At 40.2% G+C, this 19,131-nt stretch overlaps 1 protein-coding gene across 5 annotated transcripts in view; it reads right to left on the bottom strand.

Moving 5' to 3' along the window:
• LOC114652156 (pikachurin) overlaps window positions 1-19,131 on the bottom strand; it is a 261,111-nt gene that overhangs the window by 45,004 nt on the left and 196,976 nt on the right. For all 5 annotated transcript variants that reach the window (XM_051927677.1, XM_028802386.2, XM_051927678.1 and 2 more), the window contains 2 exons: window positions 16,263-16,452; window positions 132-257 (listed from right to left, as the gene is read on the bottom strand). In XM_051927677.1, the coding sequence (XP_051783637.1) occupies window positions 132-257; window positions 16,263-16,452 (316 nt within the window). The remainder of the gene's footprint in view (window positions 1-131; window positions 258-16,262; window positions 16,453-19,131) is intronic.

The following is a 19,131-nucleotide window of genomic DNA, read 5'->3' as shown; positions in this document are numbered from 1 at the left end:
ATCTTACATTGATTTTAAATTTGCAAATTTGGAAAATCAAGGGGTGAGCCAATATGTTAAACTGAGATCTTGTGTTACCAGCAAAAGTCATGTCGGCATGATATTGTCCTTTGGCATCAGGATTCACTTACCATCCTCACAGATGCTTCCTCCAAACCCAAGAGGGCACAAACAAATATAGGCATCAGCTCTGTTTGCATAGCAGGTACCCCCATTAAAGCAGGCCACTGAATCACAGATTCCAATGCTACACTCACCTGGGAAAAGAAGGAAATGAAGAGACAAGCTTTACACAAAAGTGAAATTAAGTGCTTCATTACGCTGTTGGGTTTTATTGGAGATCAAGGTAACGAATGCTACCAGCATGGCTGATATAATAGTTCTGAGAAAGCTGGTTATTTATAGGAGGCTGACAACTCTTCTGTAAAGTGAACAAAAGCATTCGCTCACACACTGTACAAAGGTGCTGATATTGTGCTGCCAACCTGTTTTTTATTTTGTGTTTTTATAAGAAAACAAGCATTAAGTGCTGCAACAATGGAATTTAAATGGTATTATTTGCCCCATAAGATACAATTTCACACATACATAACATTTGCATCAATAAATGAACAGTTCACGGTCAAGTCAAAATGACATTTAAAATAAAGACACAAGTGACAATATAATAATTTAAAATTTGAAATGAAAAAAATACTTAATGTTTAAACTAGTAATTTTAAAAATGAAAGACTTTTTTTTTATATTTAACAATTTCATTAAGGCAGCATGGAGACACAGTTGTAGCGTGCTGCCTTACAGTAAGGAGGCGAGGGTTCGCAGCCCGGGTCCTCCCTGTGTCAAGTCTGCATGTTGTCCCTTTGTTTGTGAGTCGCCTCCCACAGTCCAAAGACATGCAGGTTAGGTGAAGTGGCCCTGGTGTGTGTTTGGTGTGTTTGTCCCGCAATGGACTGACGCCCTTTCTAGGGTTTGTCCTGCCTTGTGCCCTGTGCTAGCTGGGATCGGCTCCAGCTGAGCCCTGACCTGATTTTTGGGGACTTTACAACTTTATGAGCTGTAAAACTTTTAATATGTTATTTTAGATTGGTAATTCTAATACTGCCCTCTACAAACAAAGCAATTTTTCACAAGTCAAGTAATGATTAAATTTTGTTTATTCTGAACTTTACTGTTTTATCTTTATTTTGGTGCACAGGAGACCCTTTAACTACAACAGATTTTAAAACAACTGAATCATGGCTGTCACTTAGTGGGCATTTAGATGTGGCCATGAAGATGAAGCTCTACTGCATATATCCAATGGAATTCTCTGGAATAAGAGAAGCAAAAAACTGTCAGGGAATACGGACTGTCTCGATTCAGTCCAGCAGCTCAATAAGAGATAAAAAGTGAGCCGACTCCCTGCAGGTTAATCATTTGACTAGACTTGATGAAGTAAAATGAACAGACCACCCCAATAAAGACACAGCATGCCCACTAATCCCAGATTTAGTAGGTTTGTTGTGGGGATTGTTGGAAAAAAAAATGACAAATAATGTTTGAGGGAACAGTGGATTAAGGTTTCTCTGGAATAATCTTCCCATTTTCAACAATACATTGTAGGTGAATATAAGTGTGTGTGTGTGTGTGTACACTGTATACACTGTATACATATACACAAATTTATTTCTGAGTAGTATAAATGTAAAATATTTAGTGCATCATGACACAAATTTGGCCCACTGCATGAGTGAGCCTTGTGATGAACCGGTTCCTGACTTTCATTCAATGCTTAACAATAAACCCAATGCCCTAACAAACCTGAACTGATTAAGAGTGTTTAGTGATGGCTAAATGAATAAACATTTGAACAAAATCTATGGATGTAAGTAGAGTAATCACAGGTGTCTTTTTAATCAATCCTTCCAAATAATTAATTCCCTCACTATAAACAATATAAATATATCAGATCATGTATGGCGGGCACTTCATTCTTTCTGAGTTCTACTCTGTTATTATGTGTCAGAACATGGCCTTCAGATCCCACAGGCTTCACAAACTTTTTCACTACAGTCATTTAATGATCTAAAATGGTAACTGAATACTTTCCTGCCTAGAATTGCATTTAAATTCAGCTCTGAACCATTAAAAGCCTTTCTTGAAACTGATGTACATAAAGAATCTCATATGAACTGTAAAGATTCTTTGAAAAAATGGGGACACATAGAATTAACAGATGACAAATCTACTTGTTTTGTTATTTAACGGAAATTATAATATAATCAGATACAGATACTCTATGAGATACAATTGAAGTTGAACCAAACTGGAGCAAAGGTGACACCTGTGACAATGTCAATGGTTAAGCGAGATTCCTAAAACTGTTTCACAATTGGAGGTTTCAGCATATTCATCAGAAACTAAGCCCATGGCTTCATTTAAAACAGTCCAGCAGTGGATGACAAAACACATTTGAAGCATGCAGTGCACAAGAAGATGACTGTCACTAACAGCATGAATTTATAAATCACACATCATGAGTAGAAGTGTAAGTTTTGTGACAAAAACTGTGTAAAATCTATACCTACAATTTCATCTCACCCCTTCCAAAATTTAAGTGATCACTCATTCCTTGTTTAGAGTGACAGCTTCCTTTGCAGTTATTATAGCATACTGACAAGATCTTTCTAACTGAATAGGTGCTCCTGCATTTGGTGTGACCCTTCAAGTATAAACGTTAAGGGCAGAATGTGACATGAAGTCCCATCAGGATAGTGAGTCAAAGTGGTGGGGCAGATAAAGTTTAAAAAAAAAAAAAGTCAAATTATCAAAAATTCTACACTATTAATTAAAATTAACGAAACCCCAAAACGGTAAAGCAATGCACACCCAACAAATTAGAAAGGAGGAGGCATGGGCACAGCACATGCCCATTGCTGCATCTACAGCATGGTAATTAAAAGTTTTTGCAGAAGTTATTATTACTAGGCTGATAGCTTTATCCAAAGTGACTCACAACACCTGACAGATACAACTAGTTACATTTCTGCTGTTTGTCTAAATGGAGCACAGGCAGGTGACGTGACTTGCTCATGGTCACACAATGTCAGGACTGGGCTTTAAACCCACAACCTCAGGGTTTGAAGTCCAAAGTCTTAACTGCTACACCACAGTGCCTGCTTGTACTTTTTAAACAAGATATTTGGAAAAATATTTGTCTCATCTGTTTCTATCACACTTAAAATAGTTTTGAGCATTGTTCATTTACCTGTCTACTTAGTGAATTTTGAATCAGATGGATAAATCTCTATGATTTATATTTAAAATTCATGGAGGGATAATAATAAATAATGAACCTGACAACTGATAACCAGTTCAGATAATAGCTAACATTAGTACACAGGTGCAGACAAAATCCAATAGATCTTTTGTTTGCTTTAAAGGTTCATCTGCATACAACCCTTATTCAACCATTGCTAATCTTGATGTCTGACACTGATATTAATGTAGATTGTCTTCTTCTTGCAATGCGACAGGTTTTGTCTGTGTGGCATCCATTCATTTTCTCTATGTCTGCCTGTGTAGTTTTCCCCCAACATTTACACGTTAGTGTAACTGCAGAGTAGGTATTGGATCAATAAGTGTGTGTTTGTGTGTGTTGTGTGTTTGTGCGTGCATTGTAATGGACTTGTTTCACATCAAGGGTTGGTTCTTGCCTTACACTTAATGCCCCCTGCCAAGGCTTTCGACCCTAATGACCCTGAATTGGATTGGTCAGATTTAAAAATTAATATAATATAATATAATATTGCAAACATGAGACAAGGTGGATAACACTGTCAAAGCTGAACGTTTGTGGCTCAGAGGTTACGTGCCCCTGTGTTCTGGGATGCCAGATGAAGGGAGGCAGGAAAACACAGCTGCTAAGAAAAATAAAAAAAAAAGGTCCGAGCAGTCATTCAAGTCAGCTGGATCAAATGTAGACATAAGGAGAGTGTGCATACCCCCCACCCAAAAATTCTCTGTTTTTAATTATACCTGTTAAAACCTATTAAGAACATTTGAGGCCTAATCTCTTTTTAACGGGGCGACAGCTCATATTTGTTGTGTCTCCACTGCAGGGGGTCCGTGCTCTGAACATATGGACCCTATAATCGTTATTTCCACAACCTCTGAAGGTCATTAGAAGCTGCCCTTGGGGGATCTGTGAGCAGATAATTTCTGCATGGGTCCTTGTCATGCTCTAATAGATACACCAGACACTTTGATCTCTCATCTGATTACTGAGTAGAAAAATTTAGCAGAAATTAGGAGCCCTTTTTATGTCTGCTTTTGTTTCAACATTTTTTCCCTATAATTTTAAGCATTTCCATTCTAGGCTCCCGTAGCATATATAGGGATAACAGCTGATGATCAGTCTTTTTTTTTACAGATTTTACTGCCTTCTTTATTAACAGGATCTAAAAAATCATTGATTAGCTGGAAAAGAACTGTACTCTTCTTATTTAAGACAGAGAGACAGAGATTAAATAATTTCTTGTAGAAAGGAAAGATTTAATGTAGTCCAAACGGTTAGTAGTTGCTGCACATCAAACAGACTGGCTTTAATTTGTGGTTTGGTCACTGCATCCTCTCTCTGTGACTAGTCAGGGTGAGGGCACGAAGTAGGCAGAGCACCAGCACTTCTCCATTTTGTGATTTGTGCGTACCAGTAGTGTTTGCTAGCATACCGGCACACATAACAGATATCTTGGTGCTTGAAACTAGAAAAGGGTCCAATGATCTCCAAACAATTGTACGTTTCTGTTCACACTTAAAACTCCAAGGAAGATCCCAATCACCACCCCACACACTTTTGAAATTTTAATGTAGGTACAATTAGGTCCATAAATATTTGGACAGAGACAACTTTTTTCTAATTTGGGTTCTGTACATTACCACAATGAATTTTAAATGAAACAACTCAGATGCAGTTGAAGTGCAGATTTTCAGCTTTAATTCAGCAGGGTGAACAAAACGATTGCATAAAAATGTGAGGCAACTAAAGCATTTTTTTAACACAATCCCTTCATTTCAGGGGCTCAAAAGTAATTGGACAAATTAAATAACTGGAAATAAAATGTTCATTTCTAATACAGGGTGGCCCATGAAAAAGTGGCCCGCTTCCACCCAGAAGACTCCCGTCTCGTCTATCCGCCAGAAAGGCGACTGTAGTCATGTCTGAAACAGGCACAGAGATGTATTGACGCACAAGGGGATAACTTTCAGGGTCTTCTGTAAATGTGAGTACCAAATTTGATCATTTTTCTCTTCACCACTTAATGCAGTCGTCTCAGTAGAGGCGAGCCACTTTTTCGTGGGCCACCCTGTACTTGGTTGAAAACCCAATGACAGCCTGGTTTTGAACTCATGGACATCACCAGATGCTGGGTTTCCTCCTTTTTAATGCTCTGCCAGACCTTTACTGCAGCGGCTTTCAGTTGCTGTTTGTTTGTGGGCCTTTCTGTCTGAAGTTTAGTCTTCAACAAGTGAAATGCATGCTCAATTGGATTAGAATCAGGTGACTGACTTGGCCATTCAAGAAATTTCCACTTCTTTGCTTTAATAAACTCCTGGGTTGCTTTGGCTATATGTTTTGGGTCATTGTCCATCTGTATCATGAAACACTGGCCAATCAATTTGACTGCATTTAGCTAGATTTGAGCAGACAGTATGTCTCTGAACACCTCAGATTTCATTCGGCTGCTTCTGTCCTGTGTCACATCATCAATAAACACTAGTGTCCCAGTGCCACTGGCAGCCATGCACGCCCAAGCCATCACATTACCTCCACCGTGTTTTACAGATGATGTGGCATGCTTTGGATAATGAGCTGTTCCACGCCTTGTCCATACTTTTTTCTTGCCATCATTCTGGTAGAGGTTGATCTTGGTTTCATCTGTCCAAAGAATGTTTTTCCAGAACTGTGCTGGCTTTTTTAGATGTTCTTTAGCAAAGTCCAATCTAGCCTTTCTATGCTTGAGGCTTATGAGTGGCTTGCACCTTGCAGTGCACCCTCTGTTTACTTTCATGCAGTCTTCTCTTTATGGTAGACTTGGATATCGATACGCCTACCCCCGGAGAGTGTTGTTCACTTGGTTGGTTGTTGTGAAGGGGTTTCTCTTCACCATGGAAATGATCCTGCGATCATCCTGCGAACATCCACCACTGTTGTCTTCCGTTGTCTTTGCGTTGCTGAGTTCACCACTGCTTGCTTTCTTTCTCAGGATGTACCAAACTGTAGATTTTGCCACTCGTAATATTGTAGCAATTTCCCGGATGGGTTTTTTCTGTTTTTGCAGCTTAAGGATGGCTTCTTTCACCTGCATGGAGAGCTCCTTTGACCGCATGTTGTCTGTTCACAGCAAAATCTTCCACATGCAAGCACCACACCTCAAATCAACTCCAGGCCTTTTATCTGCTTAATTGATAATGACATAACAACGGACTTGCCCACACCTCCATCCATCCATTTTCCAACCCGCTGAATCCAAACACAGGGTCACGGGGGTCTGCTGGAGCCAATCCCAGCCAACACAGGGCACAAGGCAGGAACCAATCCCGGGCAGGGTGCCAACCCACCGCAGGACACTTGCCCACACCTGCCTATGTAATAGCCTTTGAGTCAATTGTCCAATTACTTTTGAGCCCCTGAAATGAAGGGATTGTGTTAAAAAAATGCTTTAGTTGCCTCACATTTTTATGCAATCGTTTTGTTCACCCCACTGAATTAAAGCTGAAAGTCTGCACTTCAACTGCATCTGAGTTGTTTCATTTAAAATTCATTGTGGTAATGTACAGAACCCAAATTAGAAAAAAGTTGTCTCTGTCCAAATATTTATGGACCTAACTGTATATCTTGGTATTCATAACTCTGAGTGGGACCAACCCAAACCCAGACTATGACCTAATTTCAGCATATCAAAGTCAAAGTGAACTTTATTGTCATCTCAACCATATACAAGTATACAGATAGACGAAATTATGAAGCTCAGGGTCCACAGTGTAACAACATGAAGTGCAAATAATAAATTAAAAATAGAATTAAAATTTAAATTTAAAATGAAAACACAAACAAGACAAGACATTGTGCAAAGACAAGACAAAGAAGTAGCAGCATATCTCGACACTCGATATTCCAAGAGGGATCTCTAATAAGACTTAGACATGGTGTACAAGAATGTATGTGTCTCGACTTCAGGCACAGATCTGATGTCTGCTCTACATTCTAACAAAGATCGGGTTGAGGTTGATTGGTGACTCTAAATCAGGGGTCTTCAACTCCAGTCCTGGGGCCTCATGTATAAACAGTGCATACGCACAAAAATGTTGCATAAGCCCATTTCCACACTCAAATCGCGATGTATAAAACCTAAACTTGCCATGAAGCTGCGCACATTTTCACAGTAGCTCCAACCCTGGTGTATGCAAGATCTCTGCTCGGTTTTGCAAACTGGCGGCACCCAGCATCAAAGCAGTGCTGCTGTTCCCGGGTGGATTCCCTTTCTTTTTTACATCCACAACGCCGATTTTATTAAATACACTGAAATTAGCCGCATATTGTTCATTAGTTTAAGGCATCTGATTGTAATTAACCTGTAACAATATAATGGTCCATGGAATGAACAAACTATTCCAAATACCATAGCTGCTTTAACATTGTTTCTCTCACTGCACCTTCTTCTTCTACTTTCAGCTGCTCCTGTTAGGGGTTGCCACAGCGGATCATCTTTTTCCACATTACTTTGACTGCACCACTCGGAGCAGCTAATTGGAAAAAGAATTAAAGGTATACAGAATCAAGCACACGCTGCCTCAGCCATGCTGCCTATTTGAACTGCTGTCATCCGACAAACGCTTCAATGCCTTTCCTGTATGGACCTCGCGGTTCAGAAACAGTTTCATCCCAAGCACTATAAACGCACTCAATCAATCCATCAAGTGCTCCTTGTAGAACTGTTTGTACTTATAAGTACAATTACCTCACTGTAAACTTGCGATACAGCTATAATATTGCACAACCTGTGCCACTTTATAAAGCGCGTATTTACATATAATGATGATATCATTTTTAAGATGAAATGCAGCAAAAAATGTTTATTACATAATACAGATAAAATATTAACGTCATTTAAATAATCTATATTGTTAATAATTAAACATGTGAGGACACGGTGTTGCAGCGCTAGCTAGATCAGGAATTGTTCCTGCCTCGCGCTGTATTCTTGCTGGGGCTGGCGCAACACTGGATGGACAGATGGATAGAATAATTTAACATGTACTATGAAGATATTTCAATGTTCCTTAAAAGTTTTGAAGAATCAGAGTTCTAAGCTTACAAATGGCTTAACGTCTATTACAGAGCTGATTGTGTGGCGATTGATTATTTGGAGAAAGAAAAGGAAGGACAGGAATTGGGGGTTAGTATGTTTCAAAGAGACAGTACTGCTGCAATAAATTATTTCATGGAAGGTCACGCACGGCACAGCAAGCATCTTGCGGAAGGCAGGAACAATCTGTGGATGAAGCGCCTGCTCGTCACTATCACTGCGTCACCGTGTTCCCATGTTTAATAACATGCTTTAATTCCTATCATCATGAAAATGATAAAGTATACATCTCAGTATTTTAATTATTCAGAGAGCTGTAATATCACAAATGTAATGGATTCTGTGTCCTGTCGGAGGAAGAGAAAGTCCGCTTAAGAAGCACGTAGTGATTCACACACACAGAGCCTATAGAACACATATAAAACAATGCACTTAACGTGCTACTTTAGTTAAGATGGTATTTGAGAAACTAGTAAATTAAACGATTTAAAGATGAAGTTTATGATGTTCTACTTTAATGACAAAATAAACTACGTGATTGAAGTGGAAATTTTGAGATTAAAGTTGGCATTTCGAGCTCTTTTCTCACTGTGTCCCTATTTTTTTCTTTTCTCTGTACCCTAATAAGCTTTCATGTAACATTCAGACGATGGGCTACGACTCTCCTTTTCACGGCAACTTTGATATCTGACAGCTTCTTTTTTTATTTCAGGTACTGTGCATCTTTGTGAACTTGAGCTTTCGAGTTTCTCTGACACTCTGTCACTCGATCAACTTCCTTTTGTTGTTTACACCACTGTTTAAACCAACAAATAGTAAGTTTTTCCTTGCCTCCACTTGGTATTCGCTGAAATTCTTCTATTTGCCCCCATGCTTTTGCCATTGTCTTTTCACAGAAGGCTGAGCTTAAGTGCTATTTATATTGATTTGCATATTCAAAGAGGCGTAATTCTGGGAGGAGTTGGGGTGGGACAGCAGGCGCGTGCACCTGCATTACTTTTCACGCTGACCGGTATGTATATAGCAGAATAACGTGGAAGTTGGTGTTCGCACAGATTTATGTATCTGGATTTTTTTGTGCGTACGAACATTTCTGCTTTTGTGCTTACGCCACGTTATAGTGTGAGTTTTGCGCTCGGTGTTATACATGAGGCCCCTGGAGAGCTACTGTGGCTGCAAATTTTCATTCCAACTCTTTTCTTAATTAGTGACCAGTTTTTGCTGCTAATTAACTATTTCTGTTTATTTAATTTACTTTTCTTGAGACTCTGACCGCTGAATTGATTCTTTTGTCCTTAAACAGCACCTAAACATAAATTTGATGTGAAGTGAGCCAACAGATGCCCAATTAAGGTTGGGGCCTCAAACTCCAACCAACCTCACTTCATTTAGTTTCTTAATTTGAAGCCAGTTCTCGTAATTTAATTCCATGGTACTCATTCTGCCACGGCAGACATTTCCAAAACTGTTGATTTTCTTTTTTAAGAGCGCTGTCAAAATGTTTTGTGGGCCTGAGCAGATCAACATTACTGAGGCTTTCACCTTTCTTTATTTTCATTTAATGTGTGATGGACGCAGGTTGTTGTTTATGTGTTGGTACATTTTGTGTCTTAATATTGTTTGGTTGCTAATTAAAGAAAAAAGAAAAAATTAAGGAGTTCCTGAGTCTTAAGTTGTGCATCAATTAAAATTAAGGCAAAGAGTTAAATCTAAATCATCTGACATCAACTACCCTGGTTGTGGGCTCTTTCAGAGACTAGCACCACGTTTATGTTAGGTTTATTCATGTCTTGTTCTTGATACTGCTGATATAGACCTTAATCTAAAGAAGTTATAAATTTGGATTTAGTGAGTCCTGTTAATTGATGAATAATTGGGTGGTGTCACGCAAGCACATTTGAGGATGTCTTCACTGGCTTGACTGAGGTATGTGATAACCCACTGGGGTGAGAAGGGGGCACTGTCATGAACATTCTCTTCTCCTTCTGTCCACACAGCACTGAAAAACCGCCCATAGAGGGCACTTAGCCCCACCTCTTCCAGTCGCATAATACAAGAAGCCTGGCAGCCCAGAAAGATGTGTCATTTGCAAGCATAGCAAATCTCCGGACGGAGCTCCAGTGACTGACCATGACTTCTACGCCAAACAGCCAAATTGCCTTTCTTTGCTGGGTGGGCTGTTTATTGAAGACAAAAGGCGTATTTTATTAAATAAATCCTTTATTAAATGGAATGACCCAGTTGGTGTGGCTATTTAGCCAAAATTTATAATACAAAACACCTTTTAGTGAAAGAAGCCCAGTGTTTATTCTAAAACATCAACAGTGTGTCCTAGGGGGAATTGGGTAAAATTAGATGAGTAAAGGGACATGGGCTTTCATAACAGGGATTGTAGTGGCTCAGGCAAACTATGATGGTGGTTTGAATGTGTAAAAAGAAATTTAACACCAGAGAGGACAGTTGTGGATTTAGGAGTAGTAGAAATGCAGTTCAGCTGGAAGGAGATAAAAATGTTTTGCCTCTCAAGCTTCTCATTTTTAGCAGACGTGAGAAATAATGGATACTGAAACGGTAGCTTCAAGAGATCTTTGCTGTTCCAAACTTTTCTAATCAGACAAATACAAGCATTGATGTCTGTTTTATGTATCATGTTGTTTCACAAGCTGAGATTTACATGGAAGAGAGAACAGAAAATGCTAACGAGGAATGTCAGACCTCTGCTCAGTTTCAGTAAACTGTTAATTGGCCTTCTCTCCCCATTGATGCTCTGATGCATGTGATTGCTAAACATAAATGTGAGTTATGTAACAACCAGCAGAGCTCAGTGCAAGTTAAAATGCTACGTGCGTATGGTAGAAAATGAGTCAGATGCACAGGACACCACTATGAATGTGACAAAATACTTTCATGACTGGCCATTTTTTTGTTTATATTATCTAATAAAGTACAGTATTTTAGTCATGCTTTGCTTGGTACATTATTCTTGTTTGCATTATAAAGCACTGTGTGATTATGGCTGCAATAACAGATAGTAGGCACTATGTAAAATAAAAAGATGATCAAACAGTGATTTGTAAAATAAAATGAAACATAGTACATTCATTAGATGCAGTAAATTAAATTCTCATTTTCAGTTTGCCTCACATAAAATGTATAATATAATTTATATCAAGGCATGAATATAATTATGACTAATGCAGCATTGATTCCTACATCCCAATCTGTCAATAAAGCATACCTTTGTATTTAATTTAGTTTGTTTTTCCATCTTCATTTCCCAAGAAGCACTATTTTGAAGCTAAATTCATAAAAGTATACATTTTCTTTAAAATAAAATCAAGAAAGATGTCACTGTGATGCAGCTTATAGCCTAGTCACCTTACAGTGGTAGGCCTGTATTTAAACACAAAGGCCATTCCATGATCACTATACATGTTTTCCAAGCATTCTTATAGAATCCAATACCAAAATGTTATGTGGAAGAATAATTCCATTGTAAATTTCCCAGGCTGTGCAAGTGTAGGAACTTCATAACAGGGCTTGTAGCACTTTTTGAGGGAGGTATATGCAGTATACATATATATATATATATATATATATATATATATATATTGTCACAAGCGGCTGGGGGACACCTGGAGGGACCAGGAGGGGGCATGTTCGTCCTCCAGGCCACGAGGGGGCAACCGCCCTGGATCAGGAGAGGACTGCGGGAGAGGAGCAAGGAGGATCAAGCCCGTTGGGGCCCATCGCCAGAGAGCCCTGGAGGCATTCACTTCCGCCACACCCGGGAAGATAGATGAGGAGCTTCCAGGGATGCCCAGAGTGCTTCCGGGTGCAAGGGCAGCACTTCTGCTACACCAGGAAGTGCTGCCAGAAGAATGTCATCAGGCACCTGGAGCATGTCCGGGTGAGAATAAAAGGGGCCGCCTCCCTACAATCGGGGAGCTAGAGTCGGGAGTGGGAGCAGGATGAAGCTCCAGGTGCAACCTGAGGAGCTTCTGTAGCCACAACCCTGTGTGGCGGAAGCTCTGGCGGTGTATCCGGAAGTCCTCCGGTTGTCCCCAATCCTCTTCCCCCGAGCACTTCCGGGTGTGGCGGAAGTGCTGAGGTCCAGGACTCCCAAGACATTGGGGCATCCCCTGGCGGTGACCACGGGCCCCTACAGGGTTGAGCTTCCAAGCTCTGTACCCATGGCCCCCAAAGCAACCAGGGCAGACGCCCCCTTGTGTTCTGGAGGAGGTACAAGTCTTCCTCCAGTCCTCCTGGGCATCCCGGCCGGGCATAAACCCCAGCCGGGTACCACAATATATATAAATATATATACAGTAGAACCCCTTTATCAGCAGGTGATACAATCCAAGCCCATGGATAGAATCAAACCCTTTATATAAATGCTTTTTTGTTTACATACATACCTATTATAAAGTTTAATTGCTAAATTACACACAATAAGACATTACCAATATTAAATAAAAATAAAAATACATTGTACAGAATTATACTTTGCACTCTCTCTCTCTCTAATGAACAGGATTCTGACGTTTCAGCTTAACTCCCAACGGAAGATGGAGCAATGAAAAACATATGTACATGTACACAGTTTAAACACATTTTCTTATTACATTTTTACATTTATATCTTAAAAAATATCTTAACCTATCATGGGTACTCTTCGGCTTCTCCATTCTTTGTTTTCACTGATGGGAAGCACTTCATGGCCTCTCTTAGGCTTTGAAGAACCACCAGAATCACTACATGTACTTTGGCACTTTGGGGCCATTATGAAGCAAAATGAAGGTTTTTGTGCTTTGTGCCCTCCCATGTCCAAATTTTTTTTTCACTACACTTTAATAACACAGCAATGAATGTGAACAGTAGAGAACACTAGAGACTAAATGCTGGTTTATACTGTAATTGACATGCCACTGCGGTGAAAATGACATCAGACTTGGAGGCACAATCCTGCGCACTGTGTGTGGAATGCGTCAATCGTTTATTTATAGATTTTTACATTTAATATGTTTGGCGAATTTTAGGAACTGAATCCATGTTTAGAATGGTTCTACTGTGTGTGTATATATATATATATATATATATATATATATATATATATATATATATATATATAATTCCACTGGGGGCGGCATGGTGGCGCAGTGGTAGCGCTGCTGCCTCGCAGTTAGGAGACCCGGGTTCGCTTCTCGGGTCCACCCTGCGTGGAGTTTGCATGTTCTCCCCGTGTCTGCGTGGGTTTCCTCCGGGTGTTCCGGTTTCCTCCCACAGTCCAAAGACATGCAGGTTAGGTGGATTGGTGATTGTAAATTGGCCCTAGTGTGTGTTTGGTGTGTGGGTGTGTTTGTGTGTGTCCTGCGGTGGGTTGGCACCTTGCCCGGGATTGGTTCCTGCCTTGTGCCCTGTGTTGGCTGGGATTGGCTCCAGCAGACCCCCGTGACCCTGTGTTTGGATTCAGCGGGTTGGAAAATGGATGGATGGATGGATATTCCACTGGAAGAGATAAAGAAAAAATTAAGAATCACATTGCCTGTATTTAGTAGATGGAGCGAAAATTGTGTATTGGTTGATGGCAAAATGGTAGCTAGATTTATTTCAGGAGATCTTCCAAACTTCCCCCATTAGACTAATGCATTCACTGATTGATTTTTCATATAGCTTGTTGTTTCAAATTGTGACATTTACATGAAACAGAGAACACTGTCCAGGACTGTAAAACCCATTCTTAGTTTCAGTAAACTGTTAATTAGCTTGCTTACCCCACTGAGTCCTTGTGTTTCCAATGACTAGCAGTTAGTCTTGGGGTTTGTGCTTTACTTTCAAATGGAGATGTAAAAAAAAAATAATTATTTAATTTGAATAAAATTTCAAAAATGAAATAACACTGACTATACTATAATGACCTGAGGAAGTAGGGTTGAGAGACAGAGGAATGTATTAGTACTCTGATAAAATTGGTAGTGTTATGATTTATGGTATTTAAAAATGTACTACTTCTGGGATATTTTTTTTTCCAGATTTTTAAATTAAGTTTATTTCACTATGGAAAATTAAGTCTCTTTGTCAGTTTTCTGTTTTGGATTTACAGTGGTGCTTCATAGTTTGAACGATTTTAACTTTGAACATTCCAGAGTTTGAACGCTAAATTAGAGAAAAGTTTTATTTGGAGTTCAAACGATGCTTCTACATTAGAACTGTGCGTGCAGTGCAAAAAATAAACATAAATGTTATTTGTTGTGCATCCAAGTTATTTCTTTTTCTCGTGGTGAAAGCATCTCGTGTTACACTCATATGTTTTCAGTGCTTTTTTTGCTTTATTTTTGGTGTGTTTGGTTTTATGTATACAACCCTTATCTATTAACCATGGCATCCAAGAAGAGTGTGGAAGCAATGAAGCCTAAGACGAAGGTTGAAGCATCAACAATTGAAGTGAAAAACGAACTTAAATCGTGTAGCATGAAAGCAATACAAGGGACATAACTACTCCTCATTAAGGTACAGTAAATGCAAATCTAATTTTGTACACTATTTAGGTATTTTATTTATTGTTTTCATGTTTTAATTTATTGTTTAGGGCATTTAGTTGTGCTATTTCTACCTTAAATTATGTGTACTGTATTTGGTATTTAAGTTTAACAAAATGGGTATTGTTTAGAGTCTAGGAAATGCTTATTATTATTATTTCTAATGAGGAAAACTGATTCGAACTTCAAACAATTCAGAGTTCAAATGGCCTCTTGAAACAAATTACATTCAAAGTATGAGGCACCACTATATATTTTTCAAAGTTGATTTTTTAATTTATTTTTTATTAAATGTTTCTCATGTTCCCATTTTATATTCTTGTGGGCACCACCATTTTGTGGGGCTGCTAACAGGACACAATGATCCATTGTTTGAGGCATACCTTCAGAAGGTGTGGGATGATTACGTTATGAACATGACAGCAGAAAAGCTGGTGTCAAAGGTACAATGTTCATCTGAGACTATTGATAGTAATGCAAATGTGTTGCATTAGTTCAAGATCTTGTGGAACTGAAAACTTTAGCATTTCCTCCTAGACTTTGAGTTTGGTTAGCATTTGGACTTTGGTAGCAGTTATTTTGACTTCCTAATTTCAACTCTTTTTTGTGGCATTTAGACTTTTGATTTATCTCCTGCTCTGTTTAAATATACTCAGTTTTCTACTTGCAGAACAATAGGTAGGAGCCCCTTACAAGGAATGTTGCTTATTCTGCTGTCTTCTTCCCTGGCTTCTCTCCAAAGCCACTGCTGCCTTTCTGATCTTCCGCAATGCCTTCCATGTATTTCTAATCTTCTTACCAACCGAGAATTTGCACATAATACTAGCATAGCAGATTTTATTGGAAATCCTCAGGTAACTAAAGACACTGTACAGTACGTTATACAGTAAATGAATGCATCTAAGATGTAACATCTTTTATTATCATCAGTCCATAATTCGTGCTGGTTTTATGTTGCGTACAATGAAATGGATAGACCAGCTGTCTGTATGTAGGTAAAAGTAAAGCATCTGAAAAACTTTGATCATGAAACATTTTGAGATGGATTTAGCTACTGTTTGAAAGAAAATTGGCAAAAACCTTTCTCATAAATCAAAGCCCAGTTTACAAAGAACACAAGCACAAAGTGTACTTTCACAGAGCCACTTAATACACAATCCACATTTGATTACAGAAGACAAATGAAACATCATGAATTTTACCCCTTCATAAAACTGGAGCAAGTGAGGGAAAGGGGTTAATAACTCATGCCAGACCTAAAAACATTTATGACTCCATAAATAACTAATTAAAGCAAACTTTAAAATATGAATCAGAAAGCATCAGGTTTGTTCACAGTTGGTCATGTTAAATTCCAGTATTGATATGCACCTACCTACATCTGCCCCATTAAGTCCTCTTCCAACTGGCCAAGGCCGCATATCAATGTTTATCCCATTTATGGAGAGGCTTTGTACACAGCCCTGAAATCCACGGTTGGTCCCAGCAGCCTTTACTAGCCAGTAAGCACTGGGAGAACCACCCACGTAAAAAGGAGTCCGAAAGGTGATTTTGGTATACACGCCCTAAAAAAAAAAAAAGAAGTCAATCTGTAAACTCTTCAGTTTCTTGCATTTTTCTAATTGAAATTTTTAAATAAGAAGAAACAGGTTACACTTACCTAAAACTCACGAATAAGGTGTGAAAGTGTTCTTACAATTACCACGATTTTGGTATTTGTAAATAATACATCCATCCATTCCAAATGTTGTGTGGATGACAAGCCTATCTCAGCTGTCTTGGACACAATGTAGCAGCCAAGCCCGGTTATGACACCAGTTCATTACCTGACTCACTTATGGACTCTCACACACAAACACATTCATTTACACAAGGCACATTTTAATTACCAATTAGTTTCACAAATGCCTTTGGATTGTTGAAGAAAACAGGAGAAACCATCAAAACCTACCTATACAGGAGGCATATGTGTAAACTCTATTCAGAGCATTAGAACATTTAAAAATATTTGACAAGAACAATCCATTTAACCCAACAAAGATCACCAATCCTATCCAATTTAAACAAAACCATATCAACTTGAGTCGTACTCTCTACCACACTACTTGGTAATTTATTCCATGTCTGTTGTGTGATGAAAACTTTATGTGAAATTTACCTTTAGCATACGAGGTATTTCCAACAGTGTCCCTATTCTTATGAATGCTCAGAATCCCAAAGCACACAAGTCCTGATAATTCAAAAGATGCTCATGTTGGAGACATAGTCAAAAAACCATGACTAGACATAAAAAGGGCCTTGAGGAATCTTTTGAAATGTACATGAGAATGTAATGTATTACACAAGTACAGTGCTTTAGGAAACAAGAAAACAACAGAAGTTCTTCTGAAAACTCAGCAACAGTATGTAATAACATGTACAAAGTTAAAATGGTCATCAGAAAGAGCAACGACACGATCCGTCATAACAATACTGAAAGAAAATAAAAAAAGTAAAAGTTCTATTTACATTTATAAATTGCTCCTATAAATATATGCTGTGAATGTGGGCCAGGGTGGGACCAGGGCTAAAGGCAATGATATGAAAATGGGTTGTTGTTGCTAGGTGGTGTTATAGCTCAGAATTGTATAAAATGGGACAATGTGATTTCTCTATCCGATTGATGGCAGCAAACTGACATTGTGATATATGCAGCCTTGCTGCCCATTGGAAAGGCCGGGGGCTCTTGGGTCCTTTAAAAGTGCAATGGGGAAGCATCTGGGGCCTGCCAGAGGGTAGGTATACTGCCACAGATCCTCTATATAATGCTAAAAGTTCTTCCCATGATTTACCTGGAAATACTATATGGCCCAGACTTAAACGCCTGATCTAGCCAGTTTTATTTTGAGTGTGCTTTGGGAGGAGAGAAGATGATAAGAATTCCATAGGCAGGAGGAAGTGAGGCCTGGGAACTGAAAGGGGAGAGTATCCATCCATCCATCCATCCATCCATCCATCCATCCATCCTCTTCCGCTTATCCGAGGTCGGGTCACGGGGGCAGCAGCTTGAGCAGAAATGCCCAGACTTCCCTCTCCCCGGCCACTTCTTCTAGCTCTTCCGGGAGAATCCCGAGGCGTTCCCAGGCCAGCCGGGAGACATAGTCCCTCCAGCATGTCCTGGGTCTTCCCCGGGGCCTCCTCCCGGTTAGTCGTGCCCGGAACACCTCACCAGGGAGGCGTCCAGGAGGCATCCTGATCAGATGCCCGAGCCACCTCATCTGACTCCTCTCGATGCGGAGGAGCAGCGGCTCTACTCTGAGCCCATCCCGGATGACTGAGCTTCTCACCCTATCTTTAAGGGAGAGCCCAGACACCCTGCGGAGGAAACTCATTTCAGCCGCTTGTATTCGCGATCTCGTTCTTTCGGTCACTACCCATAGCTCATGACCATAGGTGAGGGTAGGAACATAGATCGACCGGTAAATTGAGAGCTTTGCCTTATGGCTCAGCTCCTTTTTCACCACGACAGATCGATGCAGAGCCCGCATCACTGCGGACGCCGCACCGATCCGCCTGTCGACCTCGCGCTCCATTCTTCCCTCACTCGTGAACAAGACCCCGAGATACTTGAACTCCTCCACTTGAGGCAGGATCTCGCTCCCAACCCTGAGAGGGCACTCCACCCTTTTCCGGCTGAGGACCATGGTCTCGGATTTGGAGGTGCTGATTCCCATCCCAGCCGCTTCACACTAAGCTGCGAACCGATCCAGAGAGAGCTGAAGATCACGGCCTGATGAAGCAAACAGGACAACATCATCTGCAAAAAGCAGTGACCCAATCCTGAGTCCACCAAACCGGACCCCCTCAACACCCTGGCTGCGCCTAGAAATTCTGTCCATAAAAGTTATGAACAGAATCGGTGACAATGGGCAGCCCTGGCGGAGTCCAACTCTCACTGGAAACGGGTTTGACTTACTGCCGGCAATGCGGACCAAGCTCTGACACCGGTTGTACAGGGACCGAACAGCCCTTATCAGGGGGTCCGGTACCCCATACTCTCGGAGTACCCCCCACAGGATTCCCCGAGGGACACGGTCGAACGCCTTTTCCAAGTCCACAAAACACATGTAGACTGGTTGGGCGAACTCCCATGCACCCTCCAGGACCCTGCTAAGGGTGTAGAGCTGGTCCACTGTTCCGCGACCAGGACGAAAACCACACTGTTCCTCCTGAATCCGAGGTTCGACTATCCAACGGACCCTCCT

The sequence above is a fragment of the Erpetoichthys calabaricus genome, chromosome 5 (assembly GCF_900747795.2).
Source record: "Erpetoichthys calabaricus chromosome 5, fErpCal1.3, whole genome shotgun sequence".
NCBI classification, from domain to species: domain Eukaryota; kingdom Metazoa; phylum Chordata; class Cladistia; order Polypteriformes; family Polypteridae; genus Erpetoichthys; species Erpetoichthys calabaricus.
This window is presented reverse-complemented; position numbering and strand designations above follow the sequence as displayed.